This window comes from Lontra canadensis, unplaced genomic scaffold (genome assembly GCF_010015895.1).
Source record: "Lontra canadensis isolate GAN:19392208 unplaced genomic scaffold, GSC_riverotter_1.0 scaffold67, whole genome shotgun sequence".
Classification (NCBI taxonomy): Eukaryota; Metazoa; Chordata; class Mammalia; order Carnivora; family Mustelidae; genus Lontra; species Lontra canadensis.
In genome coordinates, this window is record NW_022631061.1 from 857,484 (window position 1) to 879,598 (window position 22,115).

Sequence of the window (22,115 nt, forward strand, 5' to 3'; positions counted from 1 at the left end):
GCTGTGTCATTTCTGCCACCTCTGTTGTGTTTTGGGAAGATAATTGTGCATACACACACGCACACATGCACACACACTTAACTGCTAATCTCTGCTATTAATAGCTCTTAACAAAAAAAACACCCCCTAGACTTCTATTCAAAGGCATTTGAGGCTTCTCATATGCGAGATAAACTCAGCTTTACCTGTTGTACGTTTGCTTGAAGCAAATCGCCTAGCTTTTCCACAAGTTCTGCAAATCTTGGCCTTTCTTTTGGGTCTTTGTGCCAGCAGTCCAACATGATCTGGTAGCTGTCAGGGGGAAAGCACAACAGAACTAGCTGAAGACCAGTGGTAATGGTGTAAATTGCCCCATACCCGTCAGCAAAGTGATGCATGTTGTCCCGTAGACCCAGACTAGGCTTCTTGTAGCATATCGTGTTTGCCTTCGCGTTTGGACGTGGACAGGCCACACCCTCCCATGCAAGGCTGCTGGGACCAGGTCCTGTAGTAGTGGGAAACACGTCTACAAAGGCAGACTAACAAACCAACCCTCCGGAGCCCATCGCCACCCAGGTTCTTTGGCGTGCTGGTCGTTTCTGCAGGAGGGAAGGCACGAGCTCTTCTTGAATAAAGCTGGGCTCCTGCGAAAGGAAGCCCCACCATGGACTTGCACTTGGCTGTGCAGTGGTGCGTGCCTCCCCTCACTCTCAAAAACAGGGCGATGTCCCTTAAAGGTAAAAGCTCACATAGACCCCAATATCCATGAGCAAATTGTTCCTAGTACTTCTAGTCTCAGGCTGTTAAGAAGCCTGAGCCAATTTTTTTTTTTTTTTTTTTTTTTTTTTTTAAGAGCATGTGGTGTGTCCACGGCCTCATGGCTCCATGATGGAGCTCAGCAGTGGAGATGGGTGGAGAAGGCATTGTTTACAGGACCCCTGTCCTTCTGGAAGGTGAACGTTTATGTAGAGTATGGGTCATTCCTTGGGCAGCTTGCAGGTTCTTGCATGTGGCTCCGCCCCGCCCCTGCCCAGCTCCAGCATTTCAAAGCCGCCGTCACCAGCGGGCCTCCCTCCCCTCTCAAGGCGCTAGGTACAGACTGAGTGAGGGATGGACATGTTTGTCTTAATCTCACAGAAGCTAGATCACGTCCTGGGATTTAAACGTCAACAGGCTTCCCCTACAAGTCTTCTCTGACCTTGGAGATTGGAAAGGTATTAGGTTCTTCTCTCGGTCTTGCGGGAAGGAATGAAGGTCTCAGCTTGCCCCGCCCCCTCTGCAGAACACCGGCCGGAGGCTTGGACATTTACCCTCCTTGGGCTCTTGGCTCTCCTTGAGAGCTGTTTACTATTTGTAATCTCTTCTCTCAGAAGATCATCGGCTAGAGAGGTCTCTGACCAAGTCGGAGCGAAGTCCGAATGGCCTCAGAATTTTGAACCGGATCAGAACCTGGCTGTTGGTGCTATGGGGGCAGGGACCACGTCTCCACACCCCTGACCTAGCTCAGGCCCTTCCACAAAAGTACTCCAGTATCTGATGTGAAGTCAGACTGGTCTCTGGGAAGACCTAGCAAGGCTAATCTGCAAAATATATATCCTGACTGAGGAGGGGGATTGAGGCAGTGCTCCGAGCTTCCGGGCAGCTGGAGAAGAGGAGGAGTAACTATGTGATGCACATAAGGCAAAAGTTAAAAACAGACCAGATACTTGGAAGAAGACTGGCTGTTCCTAGAACTGAAATCCGAAAGGAAGCTGTCCTAGTTGCCTCTCGACACTGTCATTTCCATCTAGGAAATAACAACTTCGTGGGACTGTCTTGTACCTTGTTCTTCAGTGTTGGCCAAAGCCTGAACAGAAGTACCACTCTGGAGAAACGACTCTGAGAGGCAAGACACTGTGGCCCGGGCTGTGTCTCCTCAGGTCCCCAGGGCAGGGGTGGCCCCATGTGGTCTTTGGACACCCTCCATGGGTACTGGTCTTCAAAGGCAAGCTCCTCTACTAGATGGTGGAGTGGAGCGTCTACTTTCAAGTGCCCAATGAGCACTAAGTCTTTGATTAAGGGACTGGGGCTCCTAAGGATCACTTGTCTGAATCACAGATTCTCCTGACTTTGTCCAAACTGATGGGTCAAGGCTCTTCTCCGAAGATGGCTCTGGTTCCCTCTCATCCGTGTATTTCATCTACTGTACCCATTTTACTTAACTTCCAGGGGGTGTGGTGGGGCTCAGTGGGTCCCAAAAGCTGGGAAGGCCAATGTCAAGGACCACTCTACGAGGCTCAGTTTGCAGACACACAGGAGACTGAGAGTGAGGAGGGGGAACACAGGCTCTCCAACTTGGGGCCTATTGTCCCCACTGTCTGGGAGACCTAGGCCAGGGGCTGCAGTGCCCAAGGCCCCTGACTATCCCTGACCACTAGCCTCCGAGCCAGGGCTCAGGACACTTGCTCTGTTCAGGAAACCCAGGCCAACCTGCTAGTGGCCAGAGGTCTAAAGGGGCCTAAGACCATCTGCCCGATCCTATGTGGAACTCACGGTTTACTAAGTTTACACGGCTGACTAAAGTTTTGAGCTGGGTGCAAAAACGTTTACCAAGGAGACAGGAGGTCACTGGACAAAGCCCGTGGTCCCACATCCCCTGGCTGCACTGGTTGTGATGTAATGAATGCTGGCCTGCTTCCATCTTCCCAGCCTGAGGCCGAGGCAGTCCTGGAGGCTGTTGGAAGGACATTCAGTGTATATGCTGATAATGTATAAAAGGTAACCAAAGCAAGAAAGGCTTGAACCAGGCAAAAAAGGGGGATAGTCCTGTTGGGAGCCTTGGCTTCTCTCAGTCCGTACCCTTTCCCTGCTGGGCCAAACGCTGCCGTGAACAGGATTCTCCCTGGCTTCTCTCAGCCCAAACTAGCAGAAGGGACCACCTACAACTACTTGCTGTTTTTATTTTGATTCTCGGTTTCTGATTTCTACTTTCCATGCCTCTTGCTTAAAATCCAATGCAAATCATCTCTGCAAACACCAAAGGAAAAGGAAAAAAAAAAATCAAAACATTCATTGCTTATTTCCTTATTGAAAGACATCTGATTAAACAGGCCCTGGGCAAGGAACCAGCCACTCAGGGTCGAACCGTTTACATCACTAAGTAAACAGGTTGAGCACAGTAAAGAGACACGAGCTGCACCCACCCCAACAGCCCTCCCTGAAACCAGCTGGGGGAAGGGCTTCCTGTTCAACTATCACCCAAGCCCCCAAGTGCACGCCACTTTAGGCCAAGTTCAGGTCACAGGGGCCAGTTCTGAGAGCTGTACTCTGTCCTCTACCCAGGCCTTCCCACTGTGGAGCAAACAAGAAGGTGAGTTACGCCACCAGCTCTCGAACGCTTGAGAATGGCTGAAGGTTTGGATTCTAGCTTTCTGCGCACACATTTCACAAAGCCACTGCTTTTCACCAATTCTATAACTTCCCAGCATTGAGGAACCATCATTTTGTCTACAGGCTGCATGGTTTTTCAGGGGTTTCCTGGAGTGGTTCATGTGAAGACTTAAAGCTTTGATAAAGTCCAAGGGGGTTTTCAGCCCAAAGCTGATATGACTTTGTACCTCTACTGTCCTTTTGGACTGGAATCTGGACAGGTATTAGACCCTGCAAGCATGTAGCCTGGTGTTGTGGACTCTGGGCTCAGACACACTTACTAGCCATGTGGCAGACCACTTAGGTATACTGTGCCTTGGTTTTCTCACCTGTGAAATGGTGTGAATAATTGTACCTACTTTGTAGGGTGATTATGAGCATTAGGTAAGTTAGTATGTGTTCAAGGACCCTTAAAACAGTGCCTGGCACTTAAGCACTTAATATCTTAAACACTTAAAAAATATTAAATGTTACTCAGTTATTAAATGTTACTCAGTTATTATTACAGTTAGTTGAGAACTAGTCTTGTGATTGTCAGATTTTTAAAAATTATTTATTTATTAGAGAGAGCAGGAGCTGAAGGGCAGAGGGAGAGGGAGAAGCAGACTTCCTGCTGAGCAGGGAGGCCGATGTGGGCCTTGATCCCAGGACCCTGGGATCATGACCTGAGCCGAAGGCAGCCGCTTAACAACTAAGCCACCCAGGCACTCCGTGATTGTTAGGTTATACGAAAAGTGGAAGGAATATTCAAAGCATGAGTGGACACATTAGAGAAACCTTTTTTTTCCTAAGGAATGTGGGGGTATATTTCTAATTTAACAGTCCTGGGATGTAGGGAAATCCATCTAAAAGACAGGCCTTTAACCGTCTCCTCTGCTACTTAGTCAATGGAGGACACATCACTTTTGAGAGGATTAGTCTCATTACTCATCAAATTCAAATTATAACATCTGCCTATTTGCCTCTCAAGGATTTCTGGGAGCTTTCGATGGAACTGTGTGGGGGAAACACTTAGAAAACCATAAAGTGCAAAGTAATCTCATTTCACTCCAGATCTCCCGGTGGTTGCCTCTCTCCACCAAGCAAAAGGAAGCAAGCGATTAAAAGCTCTCTGTACCTTCCAGGCTCCGCAGCCCAAATGTCATCCTGGGGGCTAATCTAGCCCTGCGTCAAGGTCTCCGGACTTTCCTGACCAGACCCCACAGTAGCCTGACAAGACAGGCGCCCCAGCTCCTTTCTGCACTCATGCTCCTCCCCGGCGCTGCCTTCACAGGCCCTGAGTCTCCCCCCCATCCCCGATCCGGGGCCTGACCTAGTCTTGTCTCCAGATGCTTAAGGAAAGAGACTGCAACCTTGAGCTTTGGCCAAGCCCACACTTCCTTTATTCCCTCTGACTCCTCCCCAAAGGCCATCCCAGGGCTTCTGACAAGACCCCATTGTGCAGGTAGGACAGGGAGGGCCGCCTGCCGGTTCAGAAAAGGTGGTGCCGCCGCAGGAAAGCCCGAGTCCTTGTCAGCAGCTGGACGGAACTGCCTGGTGTCATCCCGTTCCTGCTTAGGCCTCAAAGCGCAAAACCTCCACAAAGCTTCAGGGGCAGCAGGGTGTCTGAGGGAGGCCAGCAAGCGTTTGCACGGCGGAGAATGCCTCCATGCGGAGCCTAGACTCTAGGACCGTAAGTGGGGACCCCCTCAAGAAGTTCCACAGAGCTGCTAATTCCTAGAATGAGTCTTGAGAAGTCTCAATGCCCACAGAGCCTTCTGGGGAGAATGATTACCACTTCATTTGGGAGAGTCCCCTTTCCCTCTTCTGCACCTTTTCCCCTGAACTCCACAGGAAAACCTGTCATGGGTCTTTGGCGTGAATGGAGGACTGGCTGGCCCATAGTGGCTTCTAGCCCTCCGTCCCCCAGGCTGCTTAGCTCATCTGGCTCCCTCTTTGGGAATGAGGACAAAGTCATGTGTTCTGTGCCTGGGTGGTCTGTTCACTGTGCCTGCGTTCATGCCTAGAAGCTCAACTTCTGAGTTCAGTTCCAGCTAATGGCCTTGAAAAGTCATGTCCGTGCTCAAGAGGGGAAATAGGGAGGCACAGGTCAGGGATAATGTGTCCCACTTCCAGCAAGTACTCCCAGCACGTTCAGAGGGGCTGAACGTCAGCAGGACGTCTCCTTTCGGAGGTGTGCTGGTGGGGAGAGTGCGGTCGGATGGGGGAGGGAGCACGTGGGGGGCTCACATTTCAGGAGTTGCGTACTGAGGGGCCCTCATCCTCATGCCTTCCTTCAGGCGGCTGCAGAAGTCCTCGTCCATCTGCACACCCGGGTATGGAGACCCACCTGTGGGAGACAGCGCGGGAAGCACAGGGCTTGTCATGGCTGAGGGTGCAGAAGACCACGGGGCGGGAAGCGAGTTCATGTCTGCCTCCTCTCTTTCAACTGATGGCTTAGGACCATATCCCCCATGGGATGGATCTCCACAGCCAGTATCACCTGTGGAGAGGCTCTGCAGACCCTGGCCAGCCAGTACCAAGGCTTGCTTGGTGGGTCCTGTGGTGCTGGCTGTCGGAGGCCCACAGGCCATTCCCATGTCAGGAGAAGGGGTGTCCTCGGCAAGGCATTCCCCTCCCCAACAAGGAACTCTCAAGAAAGCCCGTCATCTGAGACTCCTACCTTGGGTGACTGAGAATCTTTTTAAAACCCCAGTGGACCTGGGCTTGGACAGTCATGGGTCATTCACACTTCAGGGAGAATGCTTTACTTCAGCACTCTCTTGTGAATGCTGCGGGGAGCAACCCAAGGGAAGGGGGACTTGAGCTCCAGGGTGATGCTGAACGGGGTAGGGTGTCTGTGGGCTGGAGTGTGCCCAAGGCGGGGCCCAGACTCTGCCTTCCGCCAGTTCTCCCATCCAGGAGACCCACATGACCCTTCCTTTTAGGGGGATGCTTGGCTGGAGCTGGGGGCAACTCCGCCTCCCGGCCGGCTCTGCTGCAGACCTAGCATCTAGTCTCTCTCAACATGTGTTTGTCTGCACTTTCTAGTGTGTAGGAAGCAGCTGGGAGGCGTGCGGCACTGGCCCTGTGTCACTGTGGGGCCACTGCGGACGCCAAGCTGCTTTCAAGGACTGGAAGCAACAGGTGTCTGTCATCGAAAGCAGGGGAATGATTTTCACACATTACAGGAAACCAGGGATGTTACTGGGTGACTTTTATTTGCTCTGAAAGGCAAATTTTTGGCAAAGTCCAAAAGACTGTTGGCTAGACCCCACGCTTGGGAGGCCTTGGAGCATCAGTGTGTGTCTGCGAGCAGATGTGGGCCCTGTGCACATCTGTGTGCCTGGGGCCTCAAACAGGGCTTCTCACCACCCAGCATGGACGTTATCGGAAGCAGAATAAATGCAACCGTGTTCCCATTGCTCATCCTGGGTAAACCAGCATCTAGGGCCAGCTGCGCCCTAGAAACGAGCTGCGGACCGTTTCTAACAGTGATGCCGGGTGAGCTGAGCTTGCTGGGGTCTTTCTAAAGAGGGGAGGGTGATGCAGGGGGAAAAGGAGCAAGGCATTAGGAATTGGGGGGGTTTGAGGAATTAGGAGAAGGAGCGAAGGAGAGGGAAAGTAGTCAGACCTGCAGATGTGATGCTGGCGCCCCCCCAGCCCCATGTGTGTTCCTACAGAGTGTCCTCCCAGTACAGGGCACTCATGCATGCACCGTCCTCATGGGAGCTCCTACAAGGACCCAGGCGTCTTTTAGAAGCTGATCTCAGGGTAGGTCTATCAGGAGGACACTCAACAGAGGATGCAGACCTTTGGTTCTGGGCCATTTCTTTGCTCCCTTCCGTCCCCCCAGATTTACCTAGGGAGAAGATTTCCCATAGCAGAACTCCGTAAGACCACACGTCGCTCTTGGTGCTGTAGATTTTGTCGAAGATAGATTCGGGAGCCATCCACTTCAGAGGAAGTCGAGTCTAGAAAAGGGCGGGGGGCCTTGAGCAGAAGGACTGGAAACAAAGCATGTTCAACCCAAGCGCCCATAGAGTCACCTCCCAGATAACACGTGGCCCACAAATCATTTCCTAGAACAGCTATGGTTTCCTAAAATGGAGGAAACTCTCATAACACGTGTTGTCACACTATTAGAGTGGACAGTGTCTGGTGAGCCCCACCCACATATCCAGCCTGTCCTCCCTCCATGATTCTGGAAGTCCTTTCTCCCCTAAAAGGCATGTGCTCTACGGTGTCCTGGCAAAGGCTGATCTGAATTAGGACACATCCAGAAAAATCGACGATTTTCAGGGCTTTGGTTTTTGGTGTTTAAGAAGGAGGATGTAGAAAGGCATTCCTGTGTGAGAAAGGCAGGATTCTAGAAGTCACTGAATCGGGGAGCGGGCAAAGGCGTTGGAAGGAAGGAAGGTGAGAGATCATTGAAGAGACCGTTTGGCTGGTTTTCAAGCGTACGGACAAATCTTCCATCTCTTCAGACAGCAGGAGTCCCGGAGGGTTAGGCCTTCACTGCAGATGGGTGGGATTTGACAGGAACTATGGGATCTCGGCGAGGGGCGGGAGAAACAGAAGTAGGAGAGGCTGGAAGAGACAGATGACAGAAAATAGGGACAGACTTCCGAAATGAGCGCTCCCGAGGCAGATTTGGTGTTCTCCTTTTATAAGAAGAGTGTAGAGCAGTGGTTCTCAAAGTCTAGTCCCGGGAGCAGCTGTGTCTGCAGCACCTGGAAACTGGTTAGAAAGGCAGACCCTCAGGCCCCACCCACGACTCCCATCAGAATCTCTGGGGGGCAGAGCTCAATCAGTTATGGTTTCATAAGCCCTCCAGGCGACGTGAAGTTGGAGAGCTGCTCCCTCAGTCCTCCTCAGAGCCCAGACATAGGCTTCAGCCCTCCGGCTGGAGAAGAGAGGACACAGGAGGTCACTCACAAAGGTGAAAAATAACACTCTGTTCAAAAACAAGCGGGGAAGAGAAGCCAGTGGGAGCCAGCAGGGAGATGCTAGGTGGGAAGGCAGGCATGGGAGGTAAACCATTTCCTCCTCCTCGAGATAAGACTGATACCCTCCCCCACCCTTTCCTGAGCTATCCACACCTGCTGAATCAATCACCCGGGTTTATTTGAGGGAAAGAGTCCAAGCTGTTCCTTCCAGCTGTACAGAGTACAGGGAACTCCCACAGGAGTCAAAGGGGGGCGACAAGGGGGGGGTCTTCCCAGGCCCCCCACTGGACTGAACACTTCTCGGGGTACCAGGCTCTGGCAGTGCTGCCCGAAAGGTACCAAGCCAGCAATGGGGGAGAGAACAGAACCAGGAGACGGGGGTCTTTCTGAGCCCCTCGCGAGGGCTCTCTGGTACACAGCCCATCTGGGCTGCGCGTCTGCACAGAAAGCATATTTGCAGGGAGTATGTAAATATTTACCCAGGGCTTTGGTCTGTGGTTTAAAGATGACAGGGTATAAATGAGTCAAAGAAACACCACACTGACTTACATCTCCTTTTCTCACATAATCGGGGTTCTTATAAATATCCCGGGCAAGGCCAAAATCGCAAATCTTCACCACATTGTTCTCCGATAAAAGAATATTTCTTGCTGCCAGGTCCCGATGAATGCACTAGAACGAAACATTTACATCATCGCTGCGTTTCCTTAATCTGACCCACCGTTGCCCTGTGCCTTTTCAGTGTCCTAATTCCTCTTAATTGGAGGATCCATTTCACAGGCTTCCTTTACATGAAGGAAGCAACTTCCAGAGCCCACGGGGTGACCATAAACACAAAGGCGTTTCTTTATATATAGGCACCCACCTACCCCTCGCTAGGCCCCAAAGCCACAAAATGCCCCAAGTCCACTTTGCCACTGGTTGGCAGGACAGCGTTCCTGGTAAACCGAGCTGGCCATCGATGGCTCCCAGTGAGCAAAATCCCATCACCCCCGCCCCCACCTTTAGTTCTGAGCCATCAAGGTCAGATCATGATCTGGCTGCCACTTCGTGGCGTGCTCCATGTGGATGAATTAAGCAGCAGCTCTCCCAGGAAGTTGTGTATTCTGAAATTCTGGCCAGTTTTGAAAACACACCAGAGGGCAATGTGGTCAGTGGTGGCCAGGTTTGTCTGGTCTGAAGCCTGGGGAGATTTTCCCCTGGAATCCAGGTCTACTCATGGGTATCTGGGGCTCCTCTGTCCCTATCAGGACAAATAGAGGCACTTGGTGTGATGTTTCCTCTACATAAGTCTAAGCAAATACTAGGAAGGGCAGATTTAGAGCCATGGTGAGCGTGGGTCCATAGAATGTCCACATATCTGGGCCTGGCAAAGAAGGAAAGCAGTAAAAGGCAAGGCTGACCTTTCTGGAAGACAAAAACTCCATGCCTCTGGCCACTTGGAAACTGTAAGAAATCAGATCTTCCATAGTGATGGGCTGCTTGTAGAAATCATCAGAGTCTGGAAAACATTAAAACCGTAACTGTTTGTAATGGTTCTTGTTATTCCACCAAATCCCAGTTTATTGGAACAATGTTAGCAAAACATAAAACCAACAAGTAGATCAGAGTTCATTTTTAAGAGCATTGGAGTTTCAACATGAATATCAGAGATTTTTCCAGGCCTCCAGCCCATTCTCCCCAAGCATGGGGTGGAGGCTGGGGGATGATCCGCTTGGACAAAAAGCCCTGAGGGGAGACAATTGCACAGTTCCCTGTCAAAATTAGTAACTCTGTAAATAATCTTAATTCAAATCTTATCTCCTCAGGACATTACCCTTCAAGTCTCCCACGGATGTTTATTAGGGTGATAAATAAAAAAATGTCAGAGATGCACAGTATGTTGTAAAAATATCTCAGACTGTAGGACAGGAAGGAATTAATACCTACCCTCCTCTTCCTCAACATCGCTCAGACTTTTATCTTCCTGAAACCCGGAGCTTGCGAAGCTCTCGCTGCTGGTGACACTATCTAGTCTTGGTTTCTTGTCTTGTTCAAGGTCTGACTCCATTTTTTCTGTCTTAGGCTCCACGTGTAATGCGGCGTCCTTTGGACCAACCGAGAAGGGACACAGAGGAAAGAGAGTTTCAGAACAGCGATGGGGGAAACTAATCCCTCTAGGGGAGGGCGCCTGAGTTGGGAGAATGTCCTTGCACAAGATGGGTGGTAAATTGGTGGCAAGGGCCCTAGGGCTCAGATGTCTGGCTCTTCATGGGGTTCTGGAGTCTGTTGGGCTTTCGAGTGGATTTCAAGATAGCATCTTAAGTACGATAAAGAAATATTAACAGTCACTGGTATTCACCGAGTGCTTGCTCAGGGTCACCAGTATATTAAGACTCTTAGGGACATTTTCTCATTTAGTCTTTGTAACAATTTTATGAAGTAGTTATTGCTGAGACAGGAAGAAACAGGTTCGGAGGAGGCAAATAATAAAAGTCACGTGCGAGTAGTAAATGGCAACACTTGGACCCAGCTTTGGCCAATTCCAGTCGATGCCTTTAACCACTTTTTCCATATCGCATGCCACCTTGTGAAAGATGATCCAAATAATAGAAACGAACCCCTAGTGGACTTGGGGTTTCCCTTGGCATAATGCCTGTGAGTAATGAGAGACGGCCGTACTTATCGATTTCTCTAGTATCTTTGGAGAAGGAGGGAACACGACCATTTCTTTGTATCGCCCCCCCCCCCATTCAGAACAAAGATCCAGCTGAATCCTGGTAAGAGTACAGAAGACCTTTCATCCTGGACTGGGCATCCAAGCCCTGGTGTGTAATCTGGCTCTTTCATTAATTATGTGATATGGGGCAAATTACCTCCATTTTGGGGTTTCATTTTCCTCCCTAGAAAAGCTCTATCTTATGATATTTGGTCTCCTAGGAAAGGATGTGTTGGTTCTGAGTGTTCACGTGGAACTGGAAAATATTTTTATCATCTTTGGTAATTCACCTGGTAACTGTTGACACTACAAACTTGGCGTGCCCGGTGGCCTCATGGCCATGTGCTGGTGGAGCACAAACCTTGGCTCAGTCACACAAGCTGTCAGTACTGAGGAAGGGGCTGAGAGGGACTGGGGCGCTTGATGCACCTGCCAGGAGTGGCAGAGCTGGGACTCGCCAGCCACACAGCACAGCCTTGCTTGGCTCTCCCTAGACATGTCACACGTTAGGAGAGATCCTTCCACTAGAGGGCGCAGTGGGAGTAAGCAGAGGACAGGAGGGAGCCACCGCAGGGACCCCCTGACAAACTCAGGGTGGGAGGTAACCAGGCTCTTGCCTCTTTACCATAGCCCCCAGGAGCCCTGCACGGGGGACAGGCAGGCCCCAGCGTAGACCCCCACTGCCACCCCAAGTGACCTACCTGAGAAGAGGTAAACTGTAATTCTTTGTTACTGTGTCTCCCAGAGGCAGTTAGAGTTGGTTCTGCTCAGCTGGGGACTGGAATTGGATTTTTCATAAGACCCAGGGTCAGAACACAAGGCAGCAGGGAAAAGGCACTGGCAAGGGTGTGAGGAGGAAAGTGCTCAACAGGTCTGCTCATGGCTCAGCCCATGACAATCCATGCTCTCTGCTCTCCAGGCTGCCTTCATCCTCGTCCTCCCAGGGGTCCCAGCCCTGGACATGTCTGCAGGGGTCATAACTCAAGCTCCCTCACCCCCCTCCTTGACTCCATCAGTGCTGTATTCAGCTTGGCTTACTGGTAACCACCGCTGTGAAATAAAGGTGTATGTATGGAACTTTCGAGACTCTGGCAGAATGTGGTAAATTTATTACAAATAGTATTGAGAGATACTGCTGCATTTATTTGGAAAACGAAATATCCCATTTCTATTTAGGCTTTCAGTTTTTCCTTCACTTTCTCTTTATATTCCTTTACGTTCCAAATATGAAATACAGCCATGTGTTTTCCATGAAAACACTGAGTTCCACCAACAGGGGAGTGAATCATTAAATATAGCCAGAGGAGGAAGCAGAGCCTTCTAAACAAAGGACGCACGAACCCAAACGTTCCATCCTGCCCAGGTCCCTGGGGTATGCTGCCGCCTTAGTTCTTCTTGAAGCCAGTCCAGAATTTCAGGATTGAGGGGATTTTGCACTGCTCCCAACCCAGGCCACCACTTTCCCCTTTTTCTTAATGGTGTTTCCCCCCTCCCGCCCCCACTCCGCTTTCCTTATCCAGCGTAAGGAACCAGAAAAGCTTTGCCACGGTTGTCAAGAAAGCGGGGCTCTTTTCTCCCAGACTTCACGTCCGCATAAGTGAGTGTCCTTAAGGCAATCTTTCACTTGACTTTTCTGGGCACATCTATAATGTGAGAGCACGAACTAGCTGAACACAAGGTCCTTTTCAGATTCAAGATTTTTTTTTTTTTTTAAATAATTTCTACCCCCAACATGGGACTTGAACTCGGGACCCTGAGATAGAGTCACATGCTCTACTGACTGAGCCAGCCAGGTGCCCCTTCGGCTTCGAGATTCTAACTATTGGATGGCATGGTTTAAAATGGGAGACAATAAGTTCTCGATAAATGTTTCCAAGTCGGGTAGACCACCTGTGTCTTCAGTTGGGCGAAAGTTGGAGGCATGAGAAAACTGGCCAGCTGGCCGGTGGTTCTTATTTGTATGTTCTATGACTACTATGTGACAGATGGGTGTAATTCATGGATGTGTAGCACTTTATCCATTGTACAGGTCATATAGATCAGTGGCATTAAGATGGACTCTCCCAGTCTTTCTCGCTCAGTGGGTCAATCGTGACAATGACCATTAACATGTCTGGAGTGCTTAACTCAGTGAAAAATGTGATTCTGTCAACAATGGCATGACTTCGGTGCTGTCAGTACCTCCATTTAATAAAGGAGGAAACTGAGACCGAGAGATTGAGTAACTTGCCCAAGGTCCCAGATTTTCAGTGACAGAGACAGGATTTAAACCCAGAAGTCTGATTCTGAGTCTGCGTATTTAATCACCACAATGCACGGACTCATTACCAACACTGCTGATTATCAGGTAATAATAATGTTGAGTCCTTGCTCCCCAGGCGGCTCCAGCGCAGAGAAGGACACAGCCCTGGTAGGATGGGTCACAATGGCAAAGTTTTATTCCTCCATTCAGTAATCTCTGCCTTCAGGACTTAAACCTATATGTTCCTTTTATTACATGTCTTTATTTTAGTGGGTAAGGCTGGTTCTGTGTTTGCACAGGGCTGACAGGGGTGGTGAGTCTCTGAGGAAGGTGAAGAAAAGGGCACAGCAAAAGGAGAAAATAATTTCCTGGGCCCTGTCACTGGCTTCATGTCATGGCAAAATCACTCAGTTGAGTCCTTATTTTCTCTAGTAAATGGAGACAATTATACTTACTTTCATCTTTAAAGAAACAAGTAACTAAGTGCTTTGGGTGGGTGTCCATGTACATATGGAGAGAGAGAAGAGAAGAAAGTGCTCAAGATGCTTGGATGGGTAGTCAGGTAGATGACTCAAAATTTTAACCTCTAATTGTTGCTGCACATGCTGGGATTACGTATTCTCTGCTCTGCCCACAAAAAGTGTGATGTATTAGCATGGAAGGAAAGAGCAGAGATTGGGTTTGGGGCTTAGTGGTTAGTAGAAAAATGTGGGTTTCTCTTGCTTTATGCCACCATAGCCTAAACCTCCACCCCCAAATTCCTTACCTTGTTGAGAAAGAATAAGTCTCGTTTGCTTTTGAGGTAGTTGGACAGATTTCCATATTTGCAATATTCGACAATCACCATCAGGGGTCCTGCAGGAAAACAGATGGCTTGTCACTTGTCCATTCCCAAGGGTGAGGGAGAAGCAGGCACCCTAGGCTGGGTCTCTAGGACTCTAGTTGGAACCTCCCAGCCCTCACCTGCTTTCTGTACCCACTGCTACTCTGAACAGGTAGTGTCTTCCCGACTACCCTTCATTTCTACTATGTTTGTTGACCTTGGAAAACACTGACTGCACAGGTGTTCCGCACCTTTCTTTCTGGCTAAAGCAGTAATCACACACCTATACCCAAGTGCTAACCTTGCCACAAGGGAAGGTAGACAGGTCTTCAGGAACATGCTGGAGCCCTGATTCATAACCACAGCCCTGTCCCGGCCACTTGCCCCAGAGAGGAAAACCTGTCTGAGGAGAAGGGCCCTTCTGGGGGTCCCTCACATCCCCTCCTCCTGAGATCCCACCAGTAGTGACTCCTTCCTTTATGGGAAACTTCAAGGAAAGCTCACTCTTCTATCCATTACCTTAGCTCCAGCCACACTCCTTCAAAGCTGTTCTCAGACAAAAATGCTCTCCACTTGACCTGGAGCCTATGGAAGGAAGTCTTGAAGGGAATCCTTCTCTTTAGAACCTTTCAACTAACTGTACAAGGAAGGCATTTCTAGGATGGGAGTGCCTTTTCATAAATGGACAAATTGTTTCCTCTGGACCTACTGAGAGGCCGTTTTTCGGGAGGTGAGGAGGAACAGGGAGAAGGAGCTGTATGTCCAACTCTGCTGTCGGCCTGGGAACAGGGAAGAGGGGGCCTTCCTTCTCATTTACCTCCTTGCTTGGTACAGGCTCCCAGCAGGTTGACTACATTCAGATGGTGGCCGATGTGGGTCAAGATCTTGAGCTCAGTCATCAGAGCTTTGTACTCACTGGCTGTGGCCCCCTCTGTGTGAGAAACAAGGAAGAGTCAGGGCGACAGGACAATGGGGCTCTTTCCGCTGGAGGCGGCATTCCTGCCCTCCATGTTTGCCAATGCTCGGCCGGTTGCTTCGTTAACTTCCCCACATTCTGCAGAAAGACTGGGTCTCCAGACTGTTTTCATTACTCCCTCCCTCCTGAGCCAACATCCTTTTGATTACAGAAAGGCCCAGAAGCAGTGGTGGGGTTAGTCACTGGGCATTTCCTCTTGGTGGACCTGGTCTGCTCAGCAATGCGCTGACTCAGAGCTGGGCACCTTGTGGAGGCGCCTTCCAAAGGCTTCCGCCCCACAGAACCAGGCGCAGCAAGAGTCTTCCAGACAGGGGATGAGCCCACACCTCCCCTCTTTTTCTCACTTTCCCCTCTTTGAAGAGTTACAAAGAAGGAGCACCGGGGGTCTGCAGGAGTGGGATGGCTGCTTCTGTAAACATCTTTGCAATGTGTTATTTTCTCCCTATAACCTTTTCCTCCCTGGAGTCTGCAGGGTTATCTCGAGTTGTAAGGATCCGTAAGCATCTGACTTCAACTTCATTCGCAGAGATAAACAACATCACTCTAAGTTTTAGCAGAGTCTAAAGCCTAAATTAAGTTTGTTCTGTTTGTTTTCGCTCTTTTTTTTTTTTTTTTTTTTTTTTTTTGGTGGTGGTGGTGGGGAATGGGCAGGGAGGTGTCTTTCTTACTGGTTAACTTATAAGGCATTTACAAAATTAAAAAAAAATAAAGTCATATAATCTTGTAAAATATTCTAACAATATGATGTATACAGAGTAAAAAGTGAGAATCACTCCAACCACTTATCTCCCTAGACTTTCTTCTATGTATTTATAAACCCATATACCCACTTAAAGGTCTTCTTGTTTTGTTTGCATAAATGGAATCCTCTCTCTGTATTTTTTTTTATTTGCTTTTTTTTTTTAATATGTCAGAGACTTTTCCCATTCTTGTAGCATTCTTCACATTTGAACTGTCTCCAATTGGGGTGTGTGTGTGTGTGTTTTGCCATTACAAATAACGCTGTAGTAGATAGCCAACATGTAATCTTTGTACACAGATGCGAGTATTTCTGTAGAACAGTCTGGGAAATGGTCAGAACATGTGCATGGCACTTCACAAGCACAAATCATTTTTTAAAATTATTTTTTAAGTGATAACCAGATAAACTCTAGAATCTCTTCAATGGGATCGAGATTGGCTCAGAGTAGATGCTTCACAAATATTTGTTAGAAAGATAAACACCATGAACACTTTTCTCATTTCAGACATGGGCACGAGGCCCAAAAAAGGTTAAAGGTCCGCCTCAAGGGCACTTTGAAGGAGCTTCTGACTCATGGCCTATGTCTGACATTGTCTTTTCATTTTTTTTTTTTAAAGATTTTATTTATTTATTGGACAGACAGAGATCACAAGTAGGCAGAGAGGCAGGAAGAGAGAAAGGAGGAAGCAGGCTCCCCGCTGAGCAGAGAGCCCAACGAGGGGCTCCATCCCAGGACCCTGGGATCATGACCTGAGCCGAAGGCAGAGGCTTTAACCCACTGAGCCACCCAGGCACCCCTGACATTCTGTCTTTTCAATTTCTCCTAGAAACAGATGGCCAACCAATTCGAGCAAAAAAGCTGAATGAAAATGGTTTTTAGGAATTTCATGGAGTGGGTGATTTGGCCATCTTTTAAAAAATCAAGGCTTGTGGCTTAAAAAAGACGAGGATTTATAAAGATATCGTGCCCTGCTATTTCTGTATTGCGAAGAATACACTCTTTGGGCCTTTAAAAATTGTCAAGTCAGCATCGTCCCCCTCAAACTCAACAGCCCCTGCCCGCTTCTATGTCCCTTTGGCACAGAGTGGGGAAACCAGGCTCCCTTGCCTGGATTGTTCCATTTCCAGGCAGGTGTTCTCTTGGATCCAGGACAGACAGGCATGAGCAGCAGACCCGCCTCTCGGGGAGACGATGTGAGGTAGTCAGCCGGGAAACCGGACCAGCTGAGGAAACAGATGCTTCCAGACGGAGTTTCAACTTCGTTCAAGGTTGGATATTAGGTTGCCTCTGTAACTTGGGCTAGGATCATGTAAGGATTTTGGAGCACCGGGCCATTTCCCAGAGACCGGTCTCAGCAGCCCCTCTTGTGTAGCGCTGTGATGAGGGGGAAGGGAGGAGGAGGGAGGGCTGCTCTCAAACCCTGACTTTTGCACTGGGGAGCTGAGGGGCCTTGCAGAGATGATTTAACCTTTATGGGCCCTGTTTCCTCATCTACCAACTGGGAGAATGATAGCTACCTCACAAGGTTGGAGACAGAAAAATCAGAAAAATGGCAACTTCATGTGGTTCAGCCTAACACATGAAAGCACTTAGTCTGGTGCTTTCTCACACGGAGGACGTGGTGATGCCTCTTCCCTTCAGATCTGGGGCTGGGGTGGGGGCAGGGTGCTGGAGGGCGGGGGATCTCACAGGAAGGCCTGCCATCATCGGGGCAGTCCATTTCAAGCATTAGTCCTGATTCGTGGGTCTAAGACTCCTTCCCCGGCTACTTTCTGGTAGAACGGTCAGGTTCCTTGGAGAGCTTTTTCAAAGCCTTTGCCTGACAAGGACAGCCTTTTTGGGGTAGAAAATATCATTTCATGGGGTCTTGTAATGCTGGCATCCATGCTGGAAGAAAGGATACGTTCGTTCTCTGTATGCGACTGTCGTTTCTCCTGGAGCCTTTCCTAGGGATCTGCCTGGCTGGGCTCACAGGCCCCCATGCCCCAGGATCCCCTGGTCCTATCTCAGAGAGCTGGGAAAGCTAGAAAAATGTCCTTCAGGGTTTCCAGTACTTTTTGGTTTTAGAATCTTCAAATGAGTCAAAAAGACATGAAAATTCCACCGTGAATGAAGAAATGAAGTATTTTCCATATTTTAAAAGACACCTGCCTTGGGCACCTGGGTGGCTCAGTGGGTTAAAGCCTCTGCCTTTGGCTCAGGTCATGATCCCAGGGTCTTGGGATCGAGCCCCACATCGGGCTCTCTGCTCAGCGGGGAGCCTGCTTCCCTTCCTCTCTCTCTGCCTGCCTCTCTGCCTACTTGTGATCTCTGTCTGTCCAATAAATAAATAAAATCTTTAAAAAAAAAAAAAAGACACCTGCCTCTTTGGGGAGTCTGGGTTATGCACTTTCCACCTATTTTCATTTTCATCTATCCTGTGGGGGTCATAAATCACTTTGTCACGTGACTCCACCTCCCAAGGGCTTCTGAGAGGGGTAGTATTTGTCAACACTAGAAAGATATATATATTTTTTAATTTCTAAAGAGGAAATGTTTGTGGGTGGGACTTGACAGTATAAAATAGTTAAGAGTTCTGATGATCTCAATTATTGCAGCTTCATAATTATACTTTATAGTCAGTTCAAGCCCCAGCCAAGCCTCCAGGATTTACGATACACAGCTAATTTCCCATTACAAGGTCGCTAATTTCCCATTACAAGGTCATAATGGATCATTCCAAAACTCTGAACCTGTGGTTGCAGTGAGCTTGGGTCCCTGGTAGTTTAGAGGCCACAATGGGAGACGAGAAAGATCTTTGAGGTGACAGAAATCGTTTTCCCGTGGACAGTGCTGGATGGTTTCATTTATAACGTTTATTCTGAGCTCTCACTGGCCCGATCTAAAACTCCTGAAGCCAAGCCTGCTTCCAGCAGCGGAAGACCATTTACATGGCTAGAAATAGCCACATCTGTTCCTAGGCCCTATCGAGCTTGCACTAGGGTTTTAGGAATACAACCAGTCTGCTGAAAGCCAAGCTATGGCCCCCATACCTTTCAGCATTTTCACAGCCACAGTCCGGCACGTGGGTGACTTCTTAATGCCAAATGCAGAAGCTTGAACCACTTTTCCAAAAGCCCCTCTTCCAAGGGACTTGCCTGCAACGAAAAGAAGGCATTCATTTGTTAGCCAAGTCAGCAGGGTGAGGTTAAGTCTTGTTCAGGAAGAGAGTGCCTGGTGTCCTATGTGCGTGTGTGAGCCGTGTAGACTTTGAATGGAATCCCCAATAAGCTCAGCCCCAAAGAGCCAAAGTAAGGGACATGTTTCTGGGTATCTTCCTTCCACCTCTTCACTGGGATTCTGAGGGGCCTTTGTCCCTTGCAGCTAGGCTGGGCCCCTGAAAGGCATTTGCTGTGGGTGGGTGACCAGTTTCCTCTTCACCAAATCCTCTTGGGGAGTCTCTTCCATTGTTTAACAACATGATAACCAAGACTTCCCTTTGTTTAACCTAAGCCACTTTTCTTGCCTCTTAAGGTGATTTCTTCTGAGCTGTTTTCTTTTAAGATTTTATTGATTTATTTGAGAGAGGGGGAGAAAGAGAATGCACTAGAGAGGCGAGGGGCAGAGAGATGAGGAAGCAGGCTCCCCGCTGAGCAGGGAGCCAGACGTGGGGCTCAATCCCAGGACCCTGGGATCATGACCTGAGCAGAAGGCAGATGCTTAACCAACTGAACCATGCACATGCCCCTCTTTCTGATCTGTTTTCAACAGAAAGGAAGAAACAGAATGACACTCACTACTGTCGGTTCTAATAACACCCCATAGCTACACAAAAGTCGCTAAATCATTTCTCAGCCTTCCTTTGAGGCAACATACTCCCAGCTATCCTAACGTGCCCTTACATGATGCCCACATCTCCAGGGCACAGCACTTGAACCTAGGAACTCCTCGTAACAATTTGTTTCAGCCACAGAGACATGGTTGCCAAATGTCATAACAAAGTCAGGTGTCTTTCATGCCCCCTGTCAATGTTCTGTGACCACTGTCACCATGTTTCTTTCCTTGTTCTCGCATGAGACCATGTGACTCGGAGGGAGAGATAACCACGTCTGACTCTTCCCAGAAGCGAGCTCGGGGCCTTCGTGCAGAAGGAAGAGTAGCAATTTGGGAACTTGTGAGACACTCACAGCAAGTCTCATACAGTTACGGGTACCTAGAGGAACCCTTGGGTTGGAGACCGTGAAGGTGACACTCTATGAAGAGGGCATTCCCCCAACCCTGGAGAACCTCAGGTCCTTTTTATATCAGGACACGGGTAGCCAAATAGAACCGGGAGAAATAATGCACCTCAAGCATGATGTGGCAAAAGGAAGAGTGAGCCACAGAAGTCACTCTGGCTGGGTTCTTCTGACGGGAAAAGCGGCCAACACAGTGCCTCTGGTCAAAAGTAAATCCTGGTAGTTAAGAGTGTTAATTCCACACCACCCCTCCTCTCTCAGCCTAGTCCTCTTTCTCAGACTGTCCTGATAAGGGATCTTCAATGAGTTAACCAACCAACCTACCTTCCTTCCTCCCTCCTTCCCTTATATTCCCTTCCCCCGCAAAGACATAGGTTTCTGTTTGTTTGTTTTCAAGATTCTTGCAAAGCTGATAATGAAGCTTTCCTGCTTCCTAATCATATTACAACTTTATACTTGTCTGCGCAATGACTCAGTAACAAAGATGATGTCACCCTGGCTAGGCTTAGTATTGTCCCCTCACTACCAACCAGGCATCCCAGGCATCCAGTCAGGACACAGGAAAAATTCAATTATTAATGTGATGATGAGAGTCTCTTTGTAGCTGTCTCTTCTTATCTGCTTCCTGGGGACTCCCTCTTCATTAGGAGGGAACACTGGTGACATCACATGCTTTTTCTCAAAAGGACAGGTAGTGACTGATAAAGGTCATTCCTCCCAGAGTGGGCACCATGGACAGGGATACGGGCTCTGTTTCCCCCTTTGGATAAAACTGTCCATGAAACAGACCAGAATGGGGACTCTAGGTTTAAATAAAAGTGCCTTGGGCGGACCCAGCAGGTAGTGAGTGCAGAAATCACGTGTGGAAAGAACACAAGCAGACTTGTGAAGATCAGGGCATTTTGTTGGAGGTTCATTCCTTACTTATTTGGGGCGAAAGAACATTTTCCTTCTGCAGTGCCAGGTAGGTAAAGTGTCCCCAGCCTGACAAATAACCCGGTAATAATCTCGATCTTAGGACACCTCTCCACATACCACGAAGACTCTTGCTTTGTTTGGGGGCAGGCAGAATCCTCTTCCCTCAGCCCCTACACATTCCCTTCTTTGTCAGCACAACACACTTGATTTTAACTAGTGTTTGGGGATTTTGCTTCTGTCAATGAGAATAAGCTTGTTCTCACTTGGCTTCCCTCAGCCTTTTCATTTATTCTCTTGGAAGCAGACTGCTGCCTCATAAAACAGCATGAAGCTATTATGGGCTCTTTAATCATCTGATGCATTGGAATCCTTTGGCAGACCAGACCAACTGTTCCAGTTTCAGGAGAGCCCAGTGACCCTGGGCTTGACCTTGCCTGATCCTTCTTTTCCCTTAAAATCCTCCTTGGTGTTACCTACACGCCATTGACTGGTTCGTTAAAGTGCTAGGTCATGGCCATACAATGAAAGGCTATTGGAATCTCCTTCAAGAATGTCCTTGACTGGCCAGGGTCCCTGGGACACCCCAAGGACAGCGCCCAGCAGCACTGACGTGCAGAGCTGGCCTTCTAAGAGGCAACGCCAGCCCAGGCGCCGTCCGCTTGCGAATTCCACATTCCCCATGTTGTTTCCTAGATTAGGTAATTCTGACTTTATTTTGCAATAGAAAGCTGTGTTGTCCGACATTATCCCAGCTTCTGTGATACATTTACAAGAGCTGACATCTCCCTTAGGTTTAGTGAGGAAGCACTAACAAAACAGATTCCTTTTCTTCCTGGATTGCAGGAATTTCAATGGGAGCAACACTTTTGACCCGAACTCCTACTGTATCCATCTATCAGGTACTATAAATTCCAACTTCTCTCAACAGGGCTGCTAATAGGAACCAACAGAGTACAAAAAGCTGAAATCGGATGCCACTTGTCTGTGTATTTCCCTACACAGTGTGCTTTTCTGGGTATTTATAGCCCCATTGTAACTCTGCCCATCAAACTAGCTTTTTCTCTCCATCCATCCAGACATAATCTTGGTTACTTTCAATTGCCAGACATTATTTCAGATTACTTTCTGTCATTTATTTGGCTCAACCCCCCCCCCCCCACGCAAATCTTGGGCTCCCATGCTA

General features: G+C 48.8%; 1 protein-coding gene across 1 annotated transcript in view; it reads right to left on the minus strand.

Moving 5' to 3' along the window:
• Positions 1–22,115, minus strand: part of FLT1 (fms related receptor tyrosine kinase 1) — a 171,191-nt gene that overhangs the window by 7,755 nt on the left and 141,321 nt on the right. The window contains exons 18-26 of the mRNA XM_032879972.1: positions 18,830–18,934; positions 14,896–15,009; positions 14,022–14,110; positions 10,245–10,401; positions 9,719–9,816; positions 8,865–8,987; positions 7,229–7,340; positions 5,617–5,716; positions 186–291 (exon numbers count right to left, since the gene is read on the minus strand). Of these exons, the coding sequence (XP_032735863.1) occupies positions 186–291; positions 5,617–5,716; positions 7,229–7,340; positions 8,865–8,987; positions 9,719–9,816; positions 10,245–10,401; positions 14,022–14,110; positions 14,896–15,009; positions 18,830–18,934 (1,004 nt within the window). The remainder of the gene's footprint in view (positions 1–185; positions 292–5,616; positions 5,717–7,228; positions 7,341–8,864; positions 8,988–9,718; positions 9,817–10,244; positions 10,402–14,021; positions 14,111–14,895; positions 15,010–18,829; positions 18,935–22,115) is intronic.